Below are 26394 nucleotides of genomic sequence, written 5' to 3'. Positions count from 1 at the left end.
AAGCAAAGAAGCAGCCTTAGAGTTAGACTCTATGATTTGTTTTTTAATTTTTTGTTTTTTTATTGTTGATCTATGGTTACAATTAGTCAATCAATCAATTCGACGGTCGGATGTTTTATTTTTTTATGAAAATTTATAAGATTTTTCTAGGATTAACGTGGAGGAAAAAAAATCTCTAATTAATAAATATAAGATATGCTGGTAATGTTTCGAGACTACAGGGAAAGAGGACAAAAAGAAGAGAGAGAAAAGGCAGGTCATATTGCTCCAAGGATTCGTCAATTCGAGCTGTCGATTGTTCGATCTGATGACAGTGGAGAACGCCTAGATAGGTAGTCAGTCTCCTCTGAGCTTGACAGTGGTGCGCGAGCGACCAATCAACCTGCTCCCTAAATTCGTCAGGATGATCAGTAGCAGACCAGCGGCACAACCGTTAGGAGTTAGGACAGCCATCTCTGCACCGCAGCTGCCGTCTTCCATCGACGAGACGACGCCATCCTACCTATCGAATCGAAGCCAAGGGATAAGCCTTCGTCTAGGTACGGTAATGGCGTGGTTGTTGAGGCATCACACCACACGCACCCCACACACTCACGAGCAGAACAAAACTGTTTACCAATACTCCCACTAATCCTGTGTCCTTAACCGTTGCTGTTGCAGCATCAGACACTAATATTAACTGTGCCCTGCCTGCGAAGGAACCGATGGAACTGGATGCGTGATTACCCCTCTCTAATCTCCATCGTCAACCGCGTATAGTTGCGGATCGAGAATGCACCGGTCAGGCTGCTGTCTACAGACACAGGCAGGCAGGATCACTGTCACTGGCCCGTAGCAGATGAATGCGTGCCTTGTGGACGAGATAAGCCTCTGCACTCCCCGTAGCAGACACACTGCGTGCGATGCTTCTTCTCCCTCCCGCTGCGCTTCTGCGATGGCGGTTGGTGAGATGTTCGGTCAGCTTCGTATCATCCAAAGCGTACGTCGCCATTGGCGTCTCGCGGCGTGGACGCACGTACATGACAACCCTGCCGCGGCGGCACCGCATTGGCGAGGCGGTTTTGGCGTGGTTAACAGCGCGATGATGCCGGTTTTGTCCGCCACGGGGTCACGCCGCCACCAACCATGAAGCCGTGCGTCGGTTCATCTCTGCCGTGGGATAATGGCCAAACATTCCCTTCGCCTGTGATCGAGCCGCCCGACCTGCCGTGCCCGTGTCAGGGTATGATACGCCATCCACCGCTTGGACTACCGTAGCACCGTCACAATCACAGCTTACCGTACATATTGGCACCGGCAACCGGCACAAAACCTACGGGGTTGGGTTATCTAAACGTGAGCTAATTTCCAAATCTATGTCTGTGTCCATTACCGGTCATGATAAGAAATGTCACTCATATCCTGGCAACACGCCTATATATTTATAGGCATGTAAACATATACATATAGAGGATATAGAAAAACCACATGAAATATATAATACGAATTTCATCAATTAAAAATGCATCACACATATAATTAACATATATCTTAGATAAGTAACAAGTATCTCACATATAATTCACATATGCGATATTATATCACGTAGTTCATATATACAAATAGATAATTTAATAATTATCAGGTACTTAGAAGTGGTACAAGGGTCAAGCCATGCCTATGTTTATCTAGCTGTCGGGCTTAAAATAAAACTAGTGCCCAAACCCATGTGCAAAGAATACGACACAAACCCACAGGTAGTCTGTACCCATTGTCATTCTTATTCGGACCAAAGATTGTATCAAGTTGTGGTTAATTGAGTAATTAGTGTAAATGACTGAGACAATTTCGCCCATGCTACTGGAAATCCACACAATTCACTAAGATGCAGTTGTATGCAGAGAATTACTCTCCAGTAAAAAATGCATATGTTTTGGACATGATACGATCTCCGATATGTATTTGTTACCACTATTTTGTACTATAATATATTTATAAAATCTAATAAATTTATAAGATTAAGAAAATATTGTTCAAGAAAAACCTACTTATATGATTTTTGGTATTTACAAACTGATTATTTTAAAAGTTATTGCCATTTAAAATTTTAAATATTTGATCAAACCTTGTTTAAAATATTAAGTATTTTTAACTGAAGGGAGTATTGCTGGACAATACAAAGGCTTGACCCATGCAAAAACTAAGGAGTTCGTTGTTGAAATAATTTGGACCAAAATGAGTGATAATATGTAGATCTCCTATGGTGTATTGGGAAATTCTATCTCAGGAACCGGAAATGACATGTCTTTGTAAACAAATAAAATGGTCCAAACTGACAAATGTATTGCACCTTTGGAAGAACAGAGCTAAACTAAAGAATGTGAATTTGTAAGAGTAACAGTCCTCTAGTTTGCAAGTTTTAAAATTCTAACAAGAGCATTCAAACCTGTTGGAAGTGCTAAAATTTCACACAAGATGTGTAGATATTTGATTTTTAATGTAGGATTTCTAGACAATCATTGACTGCCAAAAACACTTTTAACTTATAACCTTATTATTTTTTAGAAAATGGGGACAGTTGGCTAATGCAGTCATCTTAAAACTCGCAATCTGTATGGCTTGATACATGAAAAACAACAGTGGAAAATACACAGCAAGACTATGGTTAGTGGGAATGAAACATTGTTCATCACTTCATTTCATACATAAAACCTTTTTTTGAGCGGTATACTATGACTGTGCAACAGTATTAACCTGGAGAAGAAAATCAAGAGCAGAGTAGCAGACATTAACCCTTCTCTAGAATCCCAGTTGTCTCCACAGACTGTCCTATCAACACCAAGAAATCATTCTTTTGCCCCGGACTAACTGCTCTACAAAACTCCAAAAACCTGGTTACCTGGGGCCAAATCATCCAATCCCAAACGCCAAAATCTCGTTACTTACATCACGAAAACGACCAAACCGATCCTAAAAAAGCCCCCCGCCCTCCAAAATTCTTCTTTTTTAAGAGGAGAACCCAACCAAGACCAGACGAAGAGCACAGGACAGAGAGGACGCCTCTCTCTCTCTCTCTCTCTCTCTCACGCAGCGGCATTAATGGATTCCGCAGCCGCGGCCGCCTCCCACCCTCGCCTCCTCCCCGCCTCGGCAACCCTAATGTGAAGCCCTCCTCGCGCCTCGCACGGATCCTCCTCCGCGGCGAAAAATTTGCTCGAGGTGTTCGTGGAGGGGGGGGGGGGGGGGGGATCGCGGCTTTGGGAGCTCCCGGGCGAGGCACGGCCCAATGCGGCTCGATCCGGATTCGTCTGCTCAGCGATTCGGCTCGGATTGGGCGCTGGTTTGGTGAATCCCGCGCCGTTGACCCGCGCTGCCCCGGAAAGGTTGGATCTTTATGGCGTTCTGTTCTATGGGTGTGGGTGACTTGTGGTTTCTTGGAGTGGTTTGGGTTGGGGATTACCCCCATAGAAGCTTGTTGGTAGGATGCGGGGGCTCAGCTCTTTGTTGGAATTCTTGGTTTGTGCGAGGTCAAAGTTGGGATAAAGATTGGGTTTCGGGGGACTTGGTGCTGGTGCTCTCTTGATTAGTGAGTTTAGCTGCATTTGGGCTACATATGCTTAGGATTCTTTGTAATTTTGATTTGTTGTGTTTACGTGAGCAATTTTATTTGCAAGTGTAGAGTGAGGAGAGATGGATGTGGAGAAAGCTGCTTCAAAGGGGCATGGATTTTTTGGCCTGCTTGATTGGGGTAAGAAGTCTAAGAAGCGGCTATTCAGCGGAAGCGGGAGCAGTTCTCCGATTTCAAGTAAGCAAAATGTGAAATAGGAGTCGAGTGGTTGCTGTAATCTGGGTACATTTTCACAAGGGACGTGCTGTGCTTCTATCCTAACCATCCTCTTTGCAGGGAATACTGGAGGTGAGAAGGAAGTTGATGGTGGTACACGAAGTACACGGTCGAATTCGGTGCGTGCTCTTGCGCACAATTTTTTTGGGTGTAGTTCTGTTTGTTGCTTAATGTCCTGAATGACTAAAGCTGTGTGTATCACTGGTTTGACATTTGGCAGATCCTCGAAGATGCGTCGAGCTTGAAGGAAAGCAGTGAGCATAGTTGCTCGTCTTCAGTAATTGATGAAGAAGCTCAGGCGAGGAGGTGTCCCACTGTTGTGGCTAGGCTTATGGGTTTAGATTCCATGCCTGCAAAAAGCTCATCCGAATCAAATCCCATGCCATTAACTGTGCAACCATCCTTACAAACCAACAGCCATGACGATTTGATGGGCAGAAGTTATGTTGGTAGTCCCCATAAGATGCCGGGTAGTCCTATTGATCGGTTTAAAATGGAAGCATTGCCTCCAAGATATGCCAAGAGGGCACTATCTGTTGCACGATATAAGTTATTGTCTCCCATGAATAACCCTAATCATATATCTGGCAGAAATGCAGCTGATATAATGGAGGCAGCATCTAGGATCATTAGGCCTGGAGTTGAAAATAACAGTTCTTATGGAGTTCATGATGTTGGGCGCTCAAATGCTGCGCGTGCCTACAACCCAAGAGAGATCATAGGAGTCCAACAAAGATCACAGAAGCTTAATGAAGAACTGAGGAAGCGTGATGGTTCTGCATCTTCTAGGCCACCAAGTGGAAAACCTTTGGATGGAAGGTTGAAAAGTTCAGAGAGCACCTCATCTTCCAGGATCTCACAGTCAAATGAATGTGCTCCAGTTGGTCCAAAGGTCAAGGCCAGCAATAGATCATCAAATGTTGTTCGAGCTATGTATGCCCAAGGAAAAAAAGATATAAGAAAAGGCGGCAGAAAACTTGAAACTCGCAGTAGGAACCCTGAAAATAGCACGGTGGGGAGAAATGGGTTGAACCAAAGAAAGGATAATAATCGAATGGGTGCAGCAAGTTCTTCCAATGTGGTTGTGCCGAACAACAGAAAGCAGAATACTATGGTCATTAAACACAAGGTGAATTCAAACCCAGCAACACCCAGCCGGCAACGAAGCAATGTTCATCAAATACATACATCAGCCAGAAAGGTTGGGGCTGCTAGCACATTCGCTGGAAACAATACTCAAGGTAACAGAAAGGTGGACTTGGAGCCAACCAGTCATGCAAATACAAGAATTCATTCTACAGCCAAAACGATCCCCAAGCCAAGAAGGTTACAAGACAGGAGGATGTACTCCGATAAAAGCCAGTCAACTGATAGCGTAATTTCTGACAGAAGCCAAAGGCGGATTCGGCACAACATTGTGATAGATGAGCAATCATCTTTTTCAACGAACAAAAAGAAAATTAGCACTGAGATTGTTTCATTCACATTTACCTCACCAGTCGACAAATCATTAGATGGCTCCCACCCTCCCAATCATTCAGTTGAAAAAGAGTTTATAGAGAATCTAAATGCTGTGTCAACTTCAAGTAATACACCGAACACTAAACTTGATGTCATTGATGGTGATTATTTGGGGCTTCTGTTGGAGCAAAAATTGAGAGAATTGACTTCAGGGGTGAGATCACCCTATTCTAAGCCAGCCAAAGGTGTTCGAGTATACGCCCCTCAACCAGTTTTTGAAGATACGGCATCTGCATGTGAAACATCTAGCATTGCTTCTACTGATTATGATGGGGAGTCATTACAGTCTGTCAGGGATGGAAAAAACACTCTCCCCCGGACAGACCGTGCTACAAAAATTAGCCAGGTATGGCACCTCAGAGACCTAGACACACCTCTTCCTGTCACGCCCTCTTATCATCACTGTCTTATGCATATTAATTTCCTGATTTCGCATTCGATAATTTTTACTGTACAGATCAGAGCAAACGGCTCCATAATTGGTTAGGCATAACAACTTTTCTCAATATAGCTATAGTACACTGTTTATCTGGCATTTCAAGTTTGAGAGGACTTTGACAGTACAGTAGCTGATAATACATCAAAAGATGCATATATCTTGTCCTGCGCTAAAAGAGAGGCACATCTGTGTTGTCCAACAGAAGTAACAGCACTAGACTTAGGTGTTAATAATGTTGAAATAGTTCGTATTAATGTTTGTAAATCAATTTTCTACCCCAAAAACTGCACCTCTTTATCTGGTAGGTTGTCAAGCAGACTTTACTTGATCAACTAAAAATAAGGTGCTATTGGCATAACAGTCTATATATAAAAAGCTGAATATTTTAAATGATGAATCTTCCATTTTTCAGTAGATTTAGGTGCATATCTTCCATTTTATGTAGTATCAGGTCCATTTTTCTTCTATTTTAACTGAGGATGCAAACAATCAGATCAGAGCAAAGTTAGAAGCACTGAATTAATGTCATATATCAATATATTTCAAGAAATCCAACTTTGTTATTCTGAATTAGAGTTGAACACTTAAGCATTCTCATTTGTGCTACTAAGGCTGTAACCAAACCTGATACCAGCACAAAGAGAACTGTCTCTATATTAATGTAGTCATGACAGGTTAAGCATTGATCTGTATGCTGACATTAGCTCCCTTTCAGCAGTCATCGCAATCTGCAAAGTATGATAATGATGCCGCGGAGCTAGAGCATCTTCGTCTAAGCTCTCTTTCGACATGGGAAGCTTCTCTTTCGACTGAAACCTGCAGCTCATCAGAGAGCTGGAGAAGTGCAAACGGTAAATCGAGTAGCTTGGTTTTGCTATAGCACTAGCCATGGACCATCCTCAAATCTCTCCCTGTTTCATGTTTACAGGAACCAGATTATTTAGTTCAACAGAAGGAGCAACAACTTCTGATTCTACACACTTCAACAAATTTCTAGAAGTGGAAGCTTTGTCAGAGTATTCTGACACAGCCTCCTCAATCACAGTGACTACATCAGAAATCCCCCGATCAGAAAGCAGCAGCTCATGTCATATGGACTATAGACAGGAGGTGGAGTTTATAAGAGAAATTTTGAATGCTGCCTCTCCAATTGGTCACATTTTCTCTTGTTTGGAGCGGTTTGGTAATTCGGAAATTCTGGATCCACATCTGTTGGAACTATTAAATGGCAATATTAGGCTGTTAGTTGGTGAAGAGGACAAAGCTTTCAGATTGAGGCGGAGGCTGCTCTTTGACTGTATAAATGAATTATTGAGTGTGAAATGTGCATACTACTTCAACGCTGGCTATAGCTCATGGTTTATGGGAATGGCAGTTCTGCAGAACCTCTCAGCAGATGAAATCCATCGAGAGATGACTGGTCTGAAGGTTGCTGAGGAGTGGATGGTAGATGAACTTGTCTACAGAGAAATGAGTAGTCCTATGGGGAGTTGGGTTGATTTCAAGATGGAATCATACCAAGTTGGCGGAGACATAGCGATGGAGTTGCTAGGTTCCTTGGTTGATGAAATTGTCGCTGATCTTTTGACTGGCTCGTTTTTGTAGCAGGTGTTGATCCCCTCACTAACGATACCAGTTGACACAAGGGTTTTGTTCCATGTGTTGTCTTATATTTGTATATTGGTAGCGTTGCTCATGCAATTGTGTAGTGTTCTTAAGAGTGGAATATCGCTAACCTACTCATTATCTGATGATTGGTCAATGTCTGCATGAGTAAAACATTATTGGCCTGTTTTGTGGACAATTTGGGCAGTTGTGGGTGAAAATGATTATCAGCCTCATTTTGGGTAAATACTAGCTGTGTGTTAATGGTCGCCTATGAGTTGTCATGATGCAGGAAAATATCGATGCATGCTAAATTTGCTAACAATGGTCCGTGGTTAATGGAAGTAGCATATCTTTTCAGCTGTATTTATCTCATTGTTGTAGAGGAAATACCTGGTGGGATTGGCATTGTTGTGTTGTAGCCACAGTACTGATAACTGAACCTGAATCCTGGTCTGTTGTGAATTGGTTGGTGCAGGTATCTTGCTCTAATTTTGCTTTATCTCTAATCACTTTTTTCTTTTCTTTGTTTTCTCTTCCTTTTTTGCGAATGAAACCTTTTGATTCAGACCTGAGCCGTTTGTAATTTTAGCGAACAGAAAAGCCTCCCCTTGACTTCCATCAAATGTAAACCCTGTTTCCTCGTATGACAGCAGCCAATTTGGTGCTGCAGGGTTTGTTGCAGAAGGCACGTCAAATTCACGTGAAACTCCAGTGGTTCAAGCTTGCCTGTATGCTTCAAGCATTTCTGGAAAGCTGTGTATGGTTCGATTCTTGCATCCTGCGGCTATGATGGCCGGGTGGTAGTTTGAAATGAGGGTGCAGCTGGGCAATGGTCCCAGGCCCGTGTGTTTGCGGGCCACATGTTCTCAGTGAATATAATTCCAGTGCTTGGGCTCTATACGAGCTGTTAGACTATCTCAACCATATTTCTTTCATTTCATTCCTCTTCTTATTCTCCTTCTCATTCTTATTCTTTTTATTTTTTTTTATCTTCAACAATTTTCTTTCGAAGGGATCCGTGAAGGAAAAATGAGAAAGAATCCCATCCCGAAGGGAATAGTTTTGAGAATCCTTTTGTGACGGAAACCGTAAAAAAAAATTGTTGGAACGCTGAAGAGAATGAAAATTCCTTCGTGAAAGGATTCTCGTCCGCGAAGGGACTTCCTTATGGATGGTCTTACTACATGACCAATTAACGCCTGCTTAGGCTGTTCGTTACTGATGTGGCCGCATACTATTGCTTATCTGTTCAAAGTCTTCCCTATCCCCTTTTTCGCAATGGTTCATTACAGATACCATTATCTGTTTTACATTGGAACGGCTAACCAAGCCGAGCATGGTCCTAAGAGGACCATTTTCTGGTTTTATTTCGTGATCAATTGCTAGCAATTGAGGAGCAAGTACAGTCCAGCCAATTGTAAAAAAAACAAACAATTGATGGCCTGCTTTATTAGATCACACACGAACATGAGTTACAAGCAAGCATGCGTACAAATTGTTGCCTTGGGCTAAACATAAAGCTAGTCTCTGTGCATCAAAACTTGCACCATCCATCTAGAGATCGCAGAGGAACTCCTCGACGTAGTAGGCGGGATGAAACGACTCAGGGGGCGCCGAGAGGAGCTGCTTGACGAAGGCTTGATCCATTGGTGGACACGCCAAGCCGCACACCATCACGTCGTCGTCGGTACACTGACTTGGCAAGGCGCTGCACTCGCCGGGCGTGGAAGAAGCGAGCAGCTCTTCAACGGTTACCCCAGCATCCATGAACTCGATCTTGTCGTCGTTCGCAGGTGGACTATGTGACGTCTGGACGATCCTGGCGGCGGTGCCCTCCGGCTCAGCAGCGCATGGCGCCGCGTCGTCGTCGTCGGTCTCGGTCATCACGTGGCTCGTGATCTCCTGCTGCTTGACGTAGGCATGATCCATTGGTGGACACGCCAAGCGGCACACCATCACGTTGTCGTCGGTGAGTGGACTTGGCAAGCCGCTGTACGAACCCATCAACTCGTCAAGGCTAAACTCGATCGCGCCCTCGTCCGCTGGGGGGCCATGTTGTGACGTCTGGACGCACATGACGGCGGCGTCCTCCGGCTGAGCAGCGCATGGCGGCACGGCGCCCGGCTGATCGTCTCCCAACAGATATCGTACGTAGCTGAAGTCGTGGGGGAGCGGGAGTTGGACGGCCATCTCGTCGTCGTCGGTCTCCATGAACTGTCGCAACCACGGCAGTCCGCTCAGGTCGCCCGCGCTTGGTGCGAGCTGCGCCTCACCTCCCGACACGTGCTCTGTCTCCTGGAACGCCGACGCCGAAGGCTCACCGCCTCCCGACATGTGCTGTGTCTCTCGGTACGCCGGCGCCGCGGGCTCGCCTCCAGACATGGGCTCTGAGTACTCCTGGTACGCTGGCGCCGCACGATCGTCTGACAGGTCACGTTCCAGGCTGTCCGCGAATAGCATGCAGTCATCGTCGTCGCCCCCGTGCGTTTGCTCTCGCAGCCAGAAGCTGGGTGTGCGTGGAGCCTCGAGGTGTTCGACGACATCCGCCTTCATCTTGCGGCCCGACGACGCCGATGTGCGGGGAAACGGTACGTCCGAGCCAGGCCCCCGAGGCGATTTGTATATCTTGCATAGGACGATGTTGCAGCCACCGTCTTCTTCTAAGATGCCGTACTCGATCATCAGCCAGCCCGGCTTGACGAACCCTGACGCTGTCCTCTCGTGGTACGAGAAGTTCTCTACGTACCCGCCGGCGGCGTTTCCTTTCATCATCTTCTTTTTTCCCTCCGAGTGCCAGGTTCCTAGCTTGCCGTTGGCGCCGACGGTTCTTGACCGTTTCCGGGACCCGCCGCGGCGGCCGGACGCGTCCTTGCTGCCGACGTAGCGCACGGGGCTGAAGAAATACCAGATCCTGCCATCTCCGTCGCCGGTGCCAAGCGCTGGCGCGCGGTTGCGCACGAGCTCGTAGGGGTGGTCGGTGTAGACGTCGACGTCGTGCATGAAGCTGGAGGCGTCGTGGGGCTCGCCGGTGATCTTGGGGCGGAGGTAGCGGTTGATGAGGCTTTCGGCGGAAGGGGAGAAGAGGTAGTCCATCTGGATTAACTGATGGAGTTGTCGACTCGACTCGAGTGAGTCGATCGACTGGAACGAGATATTTGGAAAGCCAGATGATCGTTATGGAAGAGACGACACTGCGCTGCCCTGCCTCCCCTTTTATATATCCACGGACGAACTTACTGGTCAAAAGGATGTAGCTGTATCGTGCATAAGAATGTCGCCTTGGGTGAGCGTCTTTTGCATAACTTGCACCTTTTGCTTTACCTTGCACCTTTTGCATTACCTTGCACCAGCGGATCGATTGAGGTTTAGTGGCGGCCGCTACGTGCAAAGTTGGCGCCTGTGAAGAATATCCATGCAGCAGCAGTGGTGGGCTGGTGGTACGTGTCCAAGTATTCCAGGGTTCAGGGTCGAAATTGACTTTGCATCCGGTGGCTGGAGGGGCAGAAGTATGCAGGGTATGTCATGCATTGTCCCGGTAAGTTGGTTTACTTGTGCAGTTTTCCGAATCGAAAGTGGATCTAACTTCAAATCGGTGGCATGTGTTTCTAGTTCCATTCCTGCATCAGCGGCAAAGGTATAGAGGTATGAATGCAAGCGTTAATTTGTCCCCTGGATTTGCAATTAGGCCCCTGGATTTTAGGATAATTATCTTTAGGTCCCTGAACTTTGCACATAAGCCCCTAAAACTTTCTGTTTTTACAATTTAGTCCATGCAATCTTTCAGAAAAGCCCCTATAGAGTAGAATTAGTGTAACTTTTCCATACGAACTCCGATTTAACTGATTTTCGCGCTCCCGAGATTGTAGCAGCGTGTACTTTCCGTTCATAAACTTTTTAGAGTTAGTTTCTCCTGTTTAGTGTGATGTATTTAGCTGTTTTGTTATTTCTTTCTGGTGTGTGCTTCGGCTTTAGGAGGAGAGCAGAGTGCCAGCATTCAGGACCAAGTTTTTGAAGATTCCGAGCAGTCAACTTACGAAGGCAAGTGTCCTTGATCACCTTGGTTTCACCATAGATCATTATAGTTTACTTTTTCTTAGTTGCATGCTTGTCTAATTTTGAAATCCCATAAATAGGGTTTACTAGAATTTGTGTGGCCATTCCTTGTAGTCTCTTTTGGGGTTTTTGGGTCATGTAAAAGGGTAGTCATGCTAGTGCAGTCAGGGATTAGAATTATTATGAACTTTGATTAATAACTATGAAACAAGTACCTGGGAGAATTGATAATCTTGTAGTAACTTGAATTTAGGGATCCCAACTGGATGGCTAGTATGTGGTGGAGCTACACAGCAGGGTTTGTGTACGTTCTTGTGTAGGATCCTAAGGACCGGTTCTTGGAGCCTGTAACCTGGCAAAACAGCACAACCATGAGGTCTATATGGGTACGGTCTGACTAAGTAATTAGTGTTCTTCACATTCTGTACGCACCAATGGTTGGTTCAGTGGCACAAGAGGGGGCCTCTGCAGTGGATGAAATCCCTGTTAGTGGTGAAACCTCAGTGGGTGCTTATAGATGTGGAGATACTTTGTAACAGCCTTGTAGTGAGACCCCGGCCATACACCCCGGAAGTGTAAGGCAAAAAGAGAATCACGACTCGTGGGTAAAGTGTGCAAACTCTGCAGAGTAAAGAAACTGATCGATCAACCGTGCTCACGGTCAAGAGCGGCTTGGACTTCTTCAGGATTAGATGGGAACTTTAATGGTTGGTTTTGGGTAGTCGGGTGGTGATCTCCCGATGAGTCGGTAGCCGGATATGGGGTATCTGGTGAGTTTGGTAGTCGGATGGAATCCGATGAGTTATATTCTTAAATTGTTGGAATAAAAATCTAGTAAATAGGATTGCTAGGTTGTTTGAGTCTGGTTTAGCTGAGCATAGTCGCAGTAATCCCTAAGTTGACTTTTCCTTGTCAATAGCCTGCATGTCATATTTTTCCTCCACTTGCTGAGTACTTTGTGTACTCACGCTTGCCTTTTCCCTACCCTCGGATGCTGCTCAGAAGGTGAAGTCTTCGAGGAAGTCCCGGGCGAGGACGCTGAATTCTAGAAGGAAGAAGGCGTTGATTGAAGACCATGTCCTAGGCTGGTGTTTCCCCCGGACAACGCCTGTGGATGGATGGGTGTTCCGCTGCCATTTGAAGATTTATTAGTATTTTCTTTCAGACCTTCGAGTCCTTTTGTAAGAAATGTTTACGTTATTTAAGACACAGTTTATGTTATCACTAATGATGTCGCTGCATGTATGTAAAACTTGATTCTGGCATACATATGGAATACATCTGATTGTTTCCTTCAAAATCGGGTGTGACATAATTTCTCCTTGTAACGTTGATCAGATTGAGATTTCCAGTGCCCGAGCCAACAACAGTACGTACCATCGCTGAATACCTGCTGTATTGGCAAGGAATTCACTTTTCCAAACATTCTGCTTCTGGATTTTTTTTTTTTTTTTTTTTTTTTATCTATTGCTAATCCTAGAACATGAGTTGTTTCGTTTAAAACGAATTCGATCAAGAACAGGAATGAAAGCCTACTCCTGTGAGTTAGTTCATTCATTATGAGTCACCATCCATGCTAGATTACGTCATATACAGAAAAGGAATGGATAATTAGTTGCAACGGAGCTGATTGGTTGATCTATTAACTTGCGTCCAAAATGGTTAAGTTCTCTCGCATAAATAAAAGGCTGAGTGGTACTGGTGGCGCCACCCAGATGTGCGCACTCGCCGCTGCTCTCCCCGCCAGCCGCGGCTACGAGGGACAGGCAAGTCAGTCTGATTGATGCAGATAGAAGCGACGTCGGACTGTAACTAACCAATCTGCCCTGCCGCGCGAAAAGAAAAAACAGGTGAGACTCTCCGGCCGGATCGAACGAGCACCACCGCAAAACGCAAGACTCGGGAGCTCGCCAGCGAAGGGGGAGAGCTTGCTGTCCCCTCCTCAATCTCGACCGTACGATACAGATCGGACGGCTCTAAGCTGCAGTGGCCGCGTCCGCAAGTAACAGCTAGCAATAGAGAAGAAAGCAGGCAAAATATCAGCTGATTGGCAGATCGATCATACCCTGACGAGCAACCCAAGGAACGCGGGCATAACTTTTTGTCAAGCTAATATGGGTTATTGGTCTCAAAAATCGAATGGCAGAAAACTTGTGGTGCTACCACCCCTGAAACACTCGAGTGCCCTTTTTTATACCACGATTATAATACCCCGTGACATAAGTACATAACTGTCTTCAGTCGTCTCCTAAACATGCTTTGCAATGCATAATTCTCACTTCAAATTTAGGTGCAACTTTGCAGCTAATCCTGAAACAGCACCTGTTCGTGGTTGTAAAATTTGCCTAAGTCGGATCTTTCATCCTGCTGTTGGACATCGAGGTGGTCAAGTTTCGCGTCTTGCTGCCAGTGGAGACCAAGCTGATTCGATTTTCAATGTTGGCTCAATGGCTAGTGCATGATCGTCATGCAGAAAGACCAATGTTCCATGTTCATGTGCTGCGTAATTAGCTTCAAGGTTTGGCACTAGTGGTGTAATGGTGTTTTTGAGTACGTGTATCAAACTTTTAAGGCTGTACTGAATAGTGATACGTTTCTTGTTTAGTACGTGGATCATGTTACTACTATCTAGTATCATCTTCAATGGATAGATCCCTATGAATTTCACCTCTTATGCGAGTAGTGTATCTAAGATAGTCACGTATATAAATTATGGGCACTGACAATAGTATATAATTACTCCGTCATCTAAGCTAATATGCTAATTGTAGTAAGAACATTGAGGCTTGAACATATATATGGATTGCTCTAACGCTATGGATCCATAAACAAAAAAAAGATCTTAAGCATGCTGGTACTGATATCGTCATCGGTTGAGTGACCGGATATGAAACATATACTAGGATCCAGATGAAGATGAGAATCATTGTTAGCTTCAATCCTCTACAAGACAGACTGTAAAGTATTTTAAACACATCCAAAAATTAAATTCTTCTCTGCTGACTCCTAGGGTATTGCTACTCCCTTCAAATCACATCATCTATTACTGAAAGAAACCCTCGTCAACCACTGGAAGGGAGCAATCACGACAACAATGTTCCCACTCTCCATGACACCTCGGCCAGCGGAGTGGAACCGAGGCCCCCAATTATCTTGGTAATTGAACAAACTGATTCTAGCTCCCCCGTGATCCAAAGCCATAGATAAGCACAACATGTGTCACTGGCAAGTGCAAACCTGACGTTAGTGGACTGGGAGAAGCATCAGGCGGGCGGGAAAAAGCATTCGACAGTCTGACGAACCGAAGGAATGACTGGAAGAGGGCGTTTGACGAACCGGAAGATGCTCACGACGCACTCGCAGAAGTGCGGTACATGGTATATCCCACCTCTTGCTTGTGCAAACGACTTGTGGTACATGAACTAGCCATACACTAGCCTGTAATATTCAATGGCAACGAGGATCTTCCTGCAGCGACTGGGGTTCCACACGTTGGTCTTCATGCAGAACATGATATTGTCACTTATCCTGTAGTGGTGAATCCCTAAAACAATTAAACAAGAAATGAGTTGTCAACAATATGCAATGTAGATTCTGTACTATTACATTGTGAAGTGAGTGGTATACCTCGACGTTCCTGACGTAACCTTGCCCAGGCTGCGCAGCGTCGTAGTCCTCCTTTGACATCACACCATGTGTCTTGAGCAGCTTGAAAGTGTTCTCCTCCATCAACAGCTTCATGTCGTTTACATTCTGTGTTGATGCTAGTTCATCCTTGAGCATATCGAGAATGGAGAGGGTTGGGAATGCTAAACCACTCCTGGCGCAAACGATGCGAGCTCTGGACTCGAAAGCCTCAACAGTCGCATGCCACTACATTTATGAGTTAGTGGTTATGGTTTTAGGTTGTCCAAACTATGGATCATCAATTACTATCATAGCATTTTAATTTCATGCTTTTTATGGTGTATTTTGTTCGAGGATTGGGATAGTGATTAATCATTGCTCTAGACCTAACCACCTACTTGTTTAGTTTGAGAAATGTAATAGCTTGAATATCTCATTCATTTACAAGAACTTGATTAATGTAGCATGAAGAATTTTACCATCCCATCAAAATTTATGGTTCAATTCCATGGTACTATCCCCATCCAAGATGAGTTGATTTCTTGAATCAAACACCCCATTAAATTTTTTCTAGACATCAGAGAAACCAACCTTCCAGCTTCTAAATCAGAAAATTGTCCTAACACCTACACTTTTAGATACAATGATACTTTCTTAACATACAAAACTAGCCACTCCGTTTTTGTGGGATATGACAGCTTAAGGGAAAGATAAGCCCAAGAACCAAAAACACCACAATTTAAATTATGCTACAAATTGTGGAATTCCTCATAAAAATGTACAAAAGATGCAAGGTTTAAAATAAAGCCTAGCTTGGGTGGTTAGTGGAGGTGATTTACCTCCTGCTTATTTGTGCTCCATGTGTGTCTCACTAAGGTAGAATTTTCTTTCAGTGGTAGACGATGTTCTCGTCGAGTGTGTGCGTACATTTGTGAGTTGTATTGGTGTTTCTCAAAAAAAGAAAAAGAAATTGGGTTGTTCTAGACACAAGATGGGGGACAATTAGACATGTAAACAATAGAACAAGGCCCAAAGAAAAACTATCTTTTTTCTCCCTTATTACCCATGACCACGTATCCGCAAGCACGCACGCATTCAACCTCGGTATACTGTATATGTATTAACTGACATTCGATTAGCAAGCAATAGAACAACTACTATATTGAATGAGTGCAATTCATACTTGGAAACTTATAGAGAATTTGTGAGCATACATGAGTCATGCTGCCATGCTTCATGGCAAAGTAAGAAAAATTCTAGAGCTATGATATTTTGGCATGATTGAAAAAATCTAGTATCTAGATTTTTAAGGAAGTGTGTGGAATGTGCTCATGAATAAGTATAAATAAAGGTGGCCTACCTCCTTGCCACCATGCCATAGGAGCCAAGTAGCCATACCAAGCCACCATGACATAGGAGTTCCTAGTAGGAGCCACCGTACCATGAGCATGCAAGGTTGCCATGAGTAAGTAGTAGAGATAGACAATAAGAATAAGAGTGTATCTTATGTCATATCAAGTTGTTGTAGTATAATAAAGAGTTGAACTATATTGTCGTGTAGGAGTTGGTCTCCTTGGTAAGCTGCATACTTCTTAGTACTCAGTTCTTAGAGTTGCATTTCATCATAAGGTAGGCTCTATCACCCAGAAGCTAGAAAATTGGCTCTGCCGCTAAGTATAAGAAAGAACTAAGTAGTAAAAAGAAAAATCTAACCAACATTGGATAATTGGTGTAGTAGAGTGTAGGTCTCTGGTGTAGCACGAGTATAGGTCCACAGGAGAAGTGGTATCACTCCAGTTTGGTAACTGTACGATGCCATTTTGGTGTATATTTGCACTTGTATACGTGTACATATACATAAAAAAGAGAAAAAAAAAGAAAAAAGGGGCAGCGCGGCTGGCCTTCTGCCTTTTGGGCCGGCCCAGCCTTTCTGCCCATTTTTTCTCCGGCCTTCAGCCTAACCCGAGCGCCACCCCCCCTCCTTATCCCCTCCGCCCGAGCACCCCCAATCTTGGCTCCTGTTCATCTTCTCCCCCGCCGCCTCTCTCGCGCGCGCCGCCTCCCGCACCGCGTCGAGCCGGCCCGAGCTGCTTATGCGCGCGCCTGACCAGCTCTCTCTTCCCTTCGCTCTCTCCTTCCCAGCATCCGAGCCGGCCTGGGGGCGCGGTGGCTTGGCCCTGTTCTTCTTCGAGCGGGTGCCACCGCAAGGAGCCCGAGTCGCCCCACCACCTTCTCTCCCTCTGCTCGCTGCGCTGCTCCCTCTCTGGCCGAGCTCACCGAGCCGTTTTCTCTGGCCGAGTCGAGCACCACTTCCCCCCTCTATCCCTAACTTGATTTGGTTCGAATTTGTTTGAATCGGAGTCTGGCAGCCGCAACCTTCTTCAAATCCCAACTGAACCCTAACGGATTGGGCTTGATCTCTTCGATTAGAGGATCCTTATCTCTCGTGGGAACCCTAGGCTGCCCCTATAAAGGCAGGGAGGGGTGCCCGGGGGAAGGAGGAGAGTTTTGGAGAACACGCGGGAGCCCTGCCACTTTGCGCCGCCACCTCACCGCCACCTCGCGCCGTCGCCCTTGTGCTCTGCCGAAGCCTTGAAGGGTGTCAGCCCTGCTGCTTCCCCATCACTGATCAGAACGTGCTGTTGATCCTCCTCCATTGCCACCATGACGTCGACCCAAGGTGAGCCCTGGCCGTGACTTTTCTCTGTGATGCACAGCCTTGTCGTCGTAGCCGGTGCTCCGGCTGTGCCGTTGCTCTTCTCCCCCTCTGCTCTGTGATAGCGCGGCCTTCGTGCCGTCGTGCTTTTTTCGTGGGCGGTGATGTTAAAACTGAGGCCCAGTGCGTTCCCCCTGTCTATGTGGTGCCGTTGCACTTTGGTTGTGGCCCGGCCTTGTCCTTGTTAGTCGGTTGCCGTGTGTTCGTTGCTCTGTGGTGCTCGGTCATCATGCCGTGAGGGTTCATATGTGTGGCCAATCATCATGCCGTGCTCGCTGCCGTGTTCCTGCTGCTCCATCATAGAGAGTTTGTCATCGCCAAGATGCTAAAACTGAGGCTCTCCTTTCCTCCTCCTGTTCTTAGCTGAGTAGTGGTGGCCTGATGCTGCCCTTCTCTCTGATGGTGATGCTATACACTGATGTCTGGCTGTCGTGCCGTGAGGCTTGCGTTCATAAGACTGCTGATGTCGGTGATCATGTGTTGCAGAAAATTCAGAGGATGGGTTTCTTTTGGTTGCCCCGATACTGAGTTATGCTATTGCCAGATGCTTAGTCCTTTTATAAGATGTTCAGTGCTATGACCCATTACTTGTTGTTGTTAATCCCCTACTGCTGTGGTTGATCAAAGAATAGTGAGGGCTGCTCTTTGCGGCCCCATAGTCTCCAATTTTCCTGTGGTAAAGGAGCTGTTCATGGTAGTTGCGACTCACTGTCTTTGGAGTTAACATGGCCCTATTGATGGTTATGTATCCATGCGGATGTTTAGCTATTCAGTGATGCTTGTTTCATCTCTATTGGTGATAATTGATTAGTGGTGGTTGTTCCTTTTGTTGGCCGTGCTACTCTAGTGTTCGTTAACACTGTTACATTGCCTTTCTATGTCAGATTGATCCTGTTACATTGCCTTTGTGGCTTCCGGTTGCCGGCTAACATTGTTACCCTGCCTGTGTGGTTATCGCCTTTGTGGCTTACCAGAATATGCGCCTTTGTGGCTGGAGCCTGCGTGGCTCACAAGTGATCACCCCACCTTTGTGGCTTTTGCATGTGTGGCTCGTTGCCAGTTGCCTTCGAGGATGGCCAATGAGGACAAGTCCGAGGCCCAAAGAGGAGCTAGTGAGTCAAGCACGGCGTCGGAGCTCCCGGTTGTGGACATGCTACTATTTTTGATCGAAGCTACGCGTCGTGCCGCGCTCCTAGCCTACCTCTTCATAAAAACACAAATTCTGAGGCCTATGTGGCCGATGATGACCCGGGATACATAAACAGTCCAAAAAGCTCATGCTAGACTGTGATCCCATTCTTTACTGCTTCTTGGTTTCTAACGCTTACTTTGCTTGGTCTTTGTTGCGTCTGACTACAGCCTTGCAGACTCGGAGACGACCTCGGTATGACGACCGCCAGCGCACTTAATCGGAGGTAACCCAAAGACGGGTGTAATTAACCGGAGAGCCTCACGAGGCCACGGGAACCAAGACAAAGCAATCGCCAGATCGTGAAGATAGTCAGATAGCGTGTGCGTTGTGGAGTAAAAAATGTATATGAGAGAAGCTGTACTTTATGATTTCGACATGAATGAATAAAGTTACATGTTTTGATTATTGCATTCTCCTGTCTTTCGTATACTCTGTATACTGGCACGCCCGCAATACCACGTACATACAAAGCTACAATACAAATTCAAACGCGAGATGTTTCGAATCCGCGAAACAATAACATTTCCTAGGAATTGGTGTCAGAATAGGTGATAATGGTTGTCCAACAGTAGGCATATGAGTTTAGGTTACTGACACTAATTCTCAACATATTACAAGAAATAGGGAAACAAGGGAGTTTTTATTAACGACAAGATGGTGAGGGGAACAAGAAGGTAAGTATTGTCTTCTGTCTGTCTCGTCACTGGAGGCAAGACGTTGAAACCATCGATTAGGTTGTCTTCCTAGGTGAAGTGGCAATGCATTTGAGGTCTCCTCCATGGCGGTGGCATGCTCTTGGGGCGCAGAGAGAAGGGGCACAAGAAAAAGACTAGGTGGAGAGAAACACATATGTGCAAGAGGCGAGCTAGCAATGGCAGAGGAGTGGCTTCTTTTTTCTTTTGGGTGCTGTACTTCGCTCGCTGCAGTGACATGCTAAGAATATTTCTTATCGTTACATCAAGATGATACAACTGCACAAGAGTTCACTCCTAGTCTCTGCATATTGAAAGGATGACCTGGGACTCCGATGAAGCTAAGGAAGCCATTGCCTGCAAGAAACCCGTCCACAATGACTCATCATCATTCTGAACTTATCGAGCAAATCCTCAGAAGAATGACCAACATTAGGGGGAAAACTTGATACAAGTTACCTCTCCTACCGAGTCATCAGGCACGGTGGTCACTTGAGGAGGCGATCGAGGGGGAGCTCTAGTTGCTCCCTATAGGAAGGCCACCCATACAGATCGGGCGTCAGTTGGCATATGCTCGATAATCGGAATAGTAGCTAGACTAGTGATCATTTAAGGACTCGATTTCAGTACCAGCTGACTTTTTCCCCACGTGCGCTTGAGGGGCGGTGAGTCGGATGGCAAGAGCGATCGCTTGGATCCAGGAGACCCTTCAGCCTCTTGATTAGTCAGCGTTTTTCCCTTGTCGTTGGCACCAAAGGAGGAAGTATCCTCTTGGTGGAAGGCTGGAACCTAAAATCAAAAAGACAAATCAGGTTGAGCAAGTAATAATCAGTACTACTTTCTTAATCCAAGCAAATTCTCACCGGTGGTCGAGGATTCATGAGGGAGCAGGGCTGAATAGAGCATGGTTGTGCCTCTTTAGCAAACAATTTGCTCAATCGAGCAGCAGTGTCCTGCAGGGACAGAGTTAAAGAAAGAAGAAGTCACTCGAAAGAGTTCGACTGCAGCTACAGAAGTAGTAAAATGCTAACTAGATCTTACATCCGGTCACGTCTTGGGAGCTATCACCGTCTCCAACATAGTCCCAAGCAAAGCAATCCCGCGCTTTGAAGGGGCTCGACATTCAACTAATGAAATCTATAGCCACATGCCACCTGGTTAAGCCACTCTGCCTAAGTTCACCAATCTTCTTGACATAGTGTGTAGTGTGGTCAGACACGCGGTGCTTCTTCGACCAGGATGGATTTGGGCGAGGTTGAATGCCCATATAAACTAAGAGAGAGTTGACTGGGTCGGGGTTAGAAATGTAAAACCAATTCTTCTTCCAATCTGTTTGCCAGGAGGAGGTTAGCGCAACCGGGGTATAGGAATTCTTCATCCCATTCCTCAGTTGGAAACCACAGCCTTCGACACATTTGCTTTTAGTATGCCTTTTCAGATGATAGAAATACTGGAATAAATTTAAGCTCAATACAATACCAAGTAAGCCTTCACATAGATGGACAAACATGCTAAGTATGGTGATCGAGTTTGGGTTCAAATGGTGAAGCTCGATTTGGTAGTGGTTAAGTATAGTGAGAAGAAACTTGGAAGGGGGAACATTGAAATCGTAGTGGAAAAACGACTCAAATATCACAATCTCATGATCAAATTAGCAGGATGGGGAATTCTTCACCTAACGTCGGCCTCCAGTTGGCCAGCTCGCGAGGAGGAACGATTCCTTCGCCTTCAAGTTCTTGGAGCTTCGACTCTTGAATCGTCGATATCGCCCAAACATCGGTTAGGAGCTTCATCTCGTCCAATTGTTTGGGAGAAGCATTGGCAACCTTCAAGTCGGATTCCTTCCCATGCGAGGAAGGAGAGGCGGCGTTCGCAGAAGGGCTGGTGGCCACAGAGTGAAATTGCTATGCGGTGGCACGTGCTTGGGCGAATAAAAGCAAAAGCTTGAAGCAGGAGACTAGTGGCGAGAGGATGAAGAATAGTTACAGTTCAGGTTCGTACAGTAAAAAAAGTCTGGTACTTAACGTTTCTTTGGTAACCACTCCTGTTACTGTGGTGCCTTGTTCAGCGTGAAAGGTGGGTTGATGGTGTTGTGCGAATCTTTGCACGTCCATCTGGATGCATTAAATGCGCTTATACTTAATGGTTTAAATTTCGGAAGTTTCTTTTTAACTCCACCCAAAGTCAGGTGTCGATAAGTTGAATTTTTAAGCGTTTCTTGAGACTTGAGTGCAAACAACGGCAAGGCGCTCGACCTAATTGTGCTTCCACTCGATACTTGGAACATGACCCTTTTTGCTCGATTCTTTTGACAACAAGCTTGATCCACCTTTACTCGACCAAGCTTAGACTTGGCGATACTCGAGTGGGCGCTTGTGGAAGCCCTCCCTGCTGAGTAAAGTTAGGGGGCTATTATCGAATATCTAACTATAGTATATATACGCATAAGGAGTACATCATATATTAACAGGTTACATCGTACACATGTTTAACAACTCAGGATATTGCGGACCCGAATCTGCAGGACCCAGTATACTCGGGGATTTCAAAAACCTATACTAGGAAGGTCTTGATCGAGTTAACCGACTCGATTACAACTAGTATCCAGGTTGGATTCGATTGCCTTGCCTTGGTCGACGAGATAAGGGATTCCCTATCGACTATGGCTAGACCCAGGACAGCGTCAGGATCCCTATATAAGGCGAGTACTCAAACCCCTAGGAAGGGACCAAGGCATATGCAACACAACGTAAGCAGCAGCAAGACCATAGCCATCAGAGATACTCATCGACTTCAACCTTTGATTAGTTTAGATTTGATCTGCTCCATTGTAATAGGTCTAGCCACATTGCTCATACTTGAGACATTCAATGTACACCATCATCTACATAGGACGTAGAGTATTACTCCAACCGGAAGCCCGAACCTGTATACATCGCTTGTCTTCTTTTCGATCCCTGATCTCGAAGGTACCTATCGAGGGTTAATCCCTGACAATGTGTCCGGGGTATATCGGTCGACGGGAGCATGATCAACGTTTCCTACGAATGGGTGTGTGTGTGTGTGTGTGTGTGATGATGATGATGAACTCAAGAACACAAGGGGTTATTCAGGTTCAGGCCTCCCGGTGGATAATAGTCCTACATCCTAGGTATTTTCTTATGATGGGGATCAACTCGATACAGAAAGAGTTTCCTTCGGGTTAGAAGAGCCGTTGTACTTTTCAGCTAGGACTGGCCGAATCTTGTCTGGCCAGTGCACCTCTCGCAACAGGGTTGATAAGGCGTTGCACCCTATCCTGTAACGGGGAGTCACCGTCTGATGGGCGGCCGCATGTGCTCTGGGAGAGAGACAACTATCACGAGGTCCTGGCGACAGGATGAAGGAATTCGACGCCTCCCTGCGAGGGGGAGGCGAGCGATAGGGCCGCTTGCCCTTATCCTACGGTCCCTCTGGCCCTGGATCATGCTGCGGAGGTCACGTTGGCGAAGAGAGTCATGCAAGTCAGGGGTTTGGCTATCCCAATGCGACAGGGTTCTCCTAGTACCCTCCCCCCGTTATAGTGGGGGCACGGGATTTGTCCTACCACGGGGCTTGCTGCGATTCCTGGCGACCACGACCGTCGTCAGTCCCAGAAATGGGCGTGGTCTTTGCCACCGTGACTTGGCGTCGTGTGGTTTCTACCATGAGAGTAAGGTCGTGCAGCCATGACGCCACCGGTGAACCCTTTGGTATTGCCACAGGTGGCTAACTAAGAAGCATCCGGTACGGTCTGCATGTTTTGTGCCAGCATCATGGTGTCGAAGTCAAGCTGCTGACCACGGAGCGGTGAAATATCGCGAGGGAGGGAGCCCCCGACATTCATGTGACGCGAAGGCCTAGGCGGTGATGCCCTCAAGGGCTGCTCCCTCGGCAGGCGCTCCTTTGGGTAGCGTTATAGTTGTTGGAGCTGTATCGGAGCGCCTCCTTGTTTAGCACCGGGTGGGTTTCCCTCTGGGAGTATGGCCTGGGGGTTACCGCCGGTGCCCGGGGGACGAGAACCTCCGCTGTTCCCCGCTGTATCGGCTGCCATGCAGACTTCTCGTTGGGTTACGGAGTCCTCGGACTCTGTTTTGGTATCCCAAGCTTGGAGCATACCGGGCTCATCTAGGTCATATCTCATGACGAACACCTCACGGAGTCCGGGGTCCTCGGAACAGGACTTAGTGATCGTCGTGGATGCAGCCAAGGGTAGCCCAATCAGGTTATCAACACTTACCGAAACACGAAAACGCGCCCCCTACCTGGCGTGCCAACTGTCGAGGGTTAATTCCTTATAATGTGTTCGGAGTATTCCAGTTGACGGGAGCGTGATCAACGTTTTCTACAAGAAAGTAGCATTAAATGAGATTAGATTGGTTACGTGAATACCTGCCTCACGACCAGCAAGGGCTTGTCGTGGGGTTTCCTTCTACGATCAGGGGATTGGTCGCGCAAGCCCTGCCAGACGTGCGTGCCGAAGTCAGCTTTTGGTATATTTACTGCCAACGGACTATTGCTGGTGTGGGCCCACAGAACAGGGGATCTCCCTATTCTTTACATCGACAATACCCCTGTTTAATTACGGATATATTGTCGGGCACTAATCTTCGACAGAAGTCTAGACTTCCATCCAAAACGGGTCAAGAGCTCATTGGCCACTCAATCCAAGTGTGCGCATGTCGTTGTAACCAACATGTGGTGTTCCTGCCGTTGTAGCACATACCACGTACAGACCCAGTGCGTACAAGTAAAAATAACTTGCAAAGGAAAAGAAAAGTTTCTCTTATTAAGGACGACGTCATTCCTGCATAACCATTGCGACCAACAAAAGGTGGCCGCTAGTGTGTAAGCATGCGTGTGTTTGGTGCATATAATCCTGTTATGCATTCCTAGAACCCCAGATCAACAAAACAAAACAATCAAAGCACAAGATGATCAATTTTACGATGATTTGAAAGGAAGGGGAAAAAAATTATATAACACCGCTAACCTGATTCTAAAAGAAAAATGCTATAGTGCACACAATTGAAAACAAAGGATATTAAAGTTGAAACTCATGGACCACTAGATCTCCATCCATCGCCTCTCATGCTTTATTCCTATTCTAGCCTCAAGCCCTCAACTCTCTCTCTCTCTCTCTCTCTCTCTCTCTCTCTCTCTCTCTCTCTCTCTCTCTCTCTCTCTCTCTCTCTCTCCATCTCACTCAGTCGCTCCCTCCTTCTATCTCCAGTAGATCTCCTATAGTTGGATCTATCGTCGATATCTTCTATCACACTAACCCAACGATGCTTTGCCTCCCTCATCACCAGTACCATGGCCACCAACTGTACTTCGCCACCTTGATGTGCCCCACCCGACACTTGTCACCACCCTAGGCCCCTCCCGCCAAACCTAAAAATCTCATGATTTTAGGAAAAAATGATTATGAAAAACAACAATAGTGTATGCTTTTTTAATCATATATTCTCACACGCCTAGGAGGTGAGAGGCAACGAAGGACGGTGGCCGCTAGCAGGGTTAGGGGTTTCAGGATATGGGGAGTCCTCTATGGCTGCCGGACTTAAAAGAGGCTTCAAGGGAGGAAGGTAGACCAGGAGGAGGAGGCGGGCATGGGCATGGGCGCAGGGGCAGAGCGGCGAGGCGGCGGGGACGTCGTCGGCCATGGGCAGTGGAGGACAGCTGGTGGGTGGTGTCGGCGGCGGAGGAGGTAAAGATGCAGCCCGGCGGAGCCAGGTTAGCATGGCGGTGGGCGGCGGGCACGGATCCGACGACAGAAGAGCCACTGGAAACGGCTGAAGGCAGGCAGGGCGAGGGAGCCATGGAGGAAAAGTTGTTGCAAGAGTTGTTGCGCGGCGGGCGGTGGGAGGGGATGAAATCGTCGGGAGGAGGAAGAAAGAAGGATAACCATATGATCTTTATCAAATGGCTGAGATTGATCAACTGAAGAAAAATATAAAAAAACATGCATATGATAAATAGCATCACTCATATTCTCACGATAATGAATCATAAGCAAGCAAAGAATGCATACAATCGTGCTAACTATCCGAAACAACAAATGAATGTGTATAACTTGTTGCCTTGGGGCAACGCCTAAGCTACTACACACTATGCATCAAAACTCGCATCGATCGTGGAGCTCGCTATCATATGGTGCATGGGACGCTGCCATGAGGAGGTACTCGACGCCAGCAGGATGAAATGGGGCTCAGGGGGCGCCGAGAGGTGCTGCTTGACAAAGGCACGAGCCATCGGTGGACACGGCAAGCCATACACCATCACGTCTTCCTCGTCATTTAGTGGGCTTGGCAAGGCGCTGCACTCGCCGTGCGCCGAAGAAGCGAGCAACTCCTCAACGGTTACCCTGGCATCCATGACGAACTCGATCTTGTGTGGCGTCTGGACGAAACCGCGCACGGCAGCACGGAGTTGTTGTCCGTCTCGGTCAGCAGTTGGCACGCGATGCCCTGCTGCAGCAGCGGCTCCTCGGTGAAACGGCCGGCGCCTGGTGCGAGCTGAGTCTCTTCTCCCGGTCCCGGCACGTGCTTTGCGCCTTGGTACTCCGAGGCCGTGCTGTGGTTAACAGGTTGCGGTCCAGGCTCTCCGCGATCATCATGCAGCCGTCCACCTCGTCTGTCTGCTCTCCTCCAAGCATGCCTTATGTGGCTCTGTCTCCTGGAACGCCGCCGCCGCGGGCTCGCC

At 46.6% G+C, this 26394-nt stretch overlaps 2 protein-coding genes across 4 annotated transcripts in view; both read left to right on the top strand.

Moving 5' to 3' along the window:
- The first annotated feature begins 486 nt into the window (after positions 1 to 486).
- The window catches only part of LOC133915066 (protein GLUTELIN PRECURSOR ACCUMULATION 3), an 87947-nt gene continuing 62039 nt past the window's right edge, over positions 487 to 26394 (top strand). The window contains exon 1 of the mRNA XM_062358072.1: positions 487 to 491. The gene's annotated coding sequence lies outside the window, so the exon portion shown is untranslated. The remainder of the gene's footprint in view (positions 492 to 26394) is intronic.
- Positions 2966 to 7635, top strand: LOC133915064 (uncharacterized). 3 transcript variants are annotated; one of them, XM_062358069.1, is made up of 6 exons: positions 2966 to 3362; positions 3659 to 3784; positions 3884 to 3942; positions 4044 to 5690; positions 6499 to 6634; positions 6712 to 7635. In XM_062358069.1, the coding sequence occupies exons 2-6, from the start codon at positions 3670 to 3672 to the stop codon at positions 7386 to 7388; spliced, it is 2634 nt and encodes an 877-aa protein (XP_062214053.1). In that variant the 5' UTR covers positions 2966 to 3362; positions 3659 to 3669; the 3' UTR covers positions 7389 to 7635. The 3 variants fall into 3 exon arrangements, with proteins under 3 accessions (XP_062214053.1, XP_062214055.1, XP_062214054.1); XM_062358071.1 differs by having other exon boundaries at positions 2969 to 3362; positions 6502 to 6634; XM_062358070.1 differs by lacking the exon at positions 2966 to 3362 and adding an exon at positions 3371 to 3565.

The sequence above is a fragment of the Phragmites australis genome, chromosome 4, assembly GCF_958298935.1.
Source record: "Phragmites australis chromosome 4, lpPhrAust1.1, whole genome shotgun sequence".
NCBI lineage: Eukaryota > Viridiplantae > Streptophyta > Magnoliopsida > Poales > Poaceae > Phragmites > Phragmites australis.
Note: the sequence above shows the minus strand (reverse complement) of the source record. Positions and strands in the feature narration are given on the sequence as shown.

What these genes read in the sequence shown, in the direction of transcription:
- LOC133915064 (XM_062358069.1), top strand. Translation starts at nt 3,670, where the DNA reads ATGGATGTGGAGAAAGCTGCTTCAAAGGGGCATGGATTTTTTGGCCTG. An exon ending in GAGCAGTTCTCCGATTTCAA is followed by an intron (nt 3,785 to 3,883) that starts GTAAGCAAAATG and finishes TCCTCTTTGCAG; the next exon opens with GGAATACTGGAGGTGAGAAG. An exon ending in GTGCTACAAAAATTAGCCAG is followed by an intron (nt 5,691 to 6,498) that starts GTATGGCACCTC and finishes GCTCCCTTTCAG; the next exon opens with CAGTCATCGCAATCTGCAAA.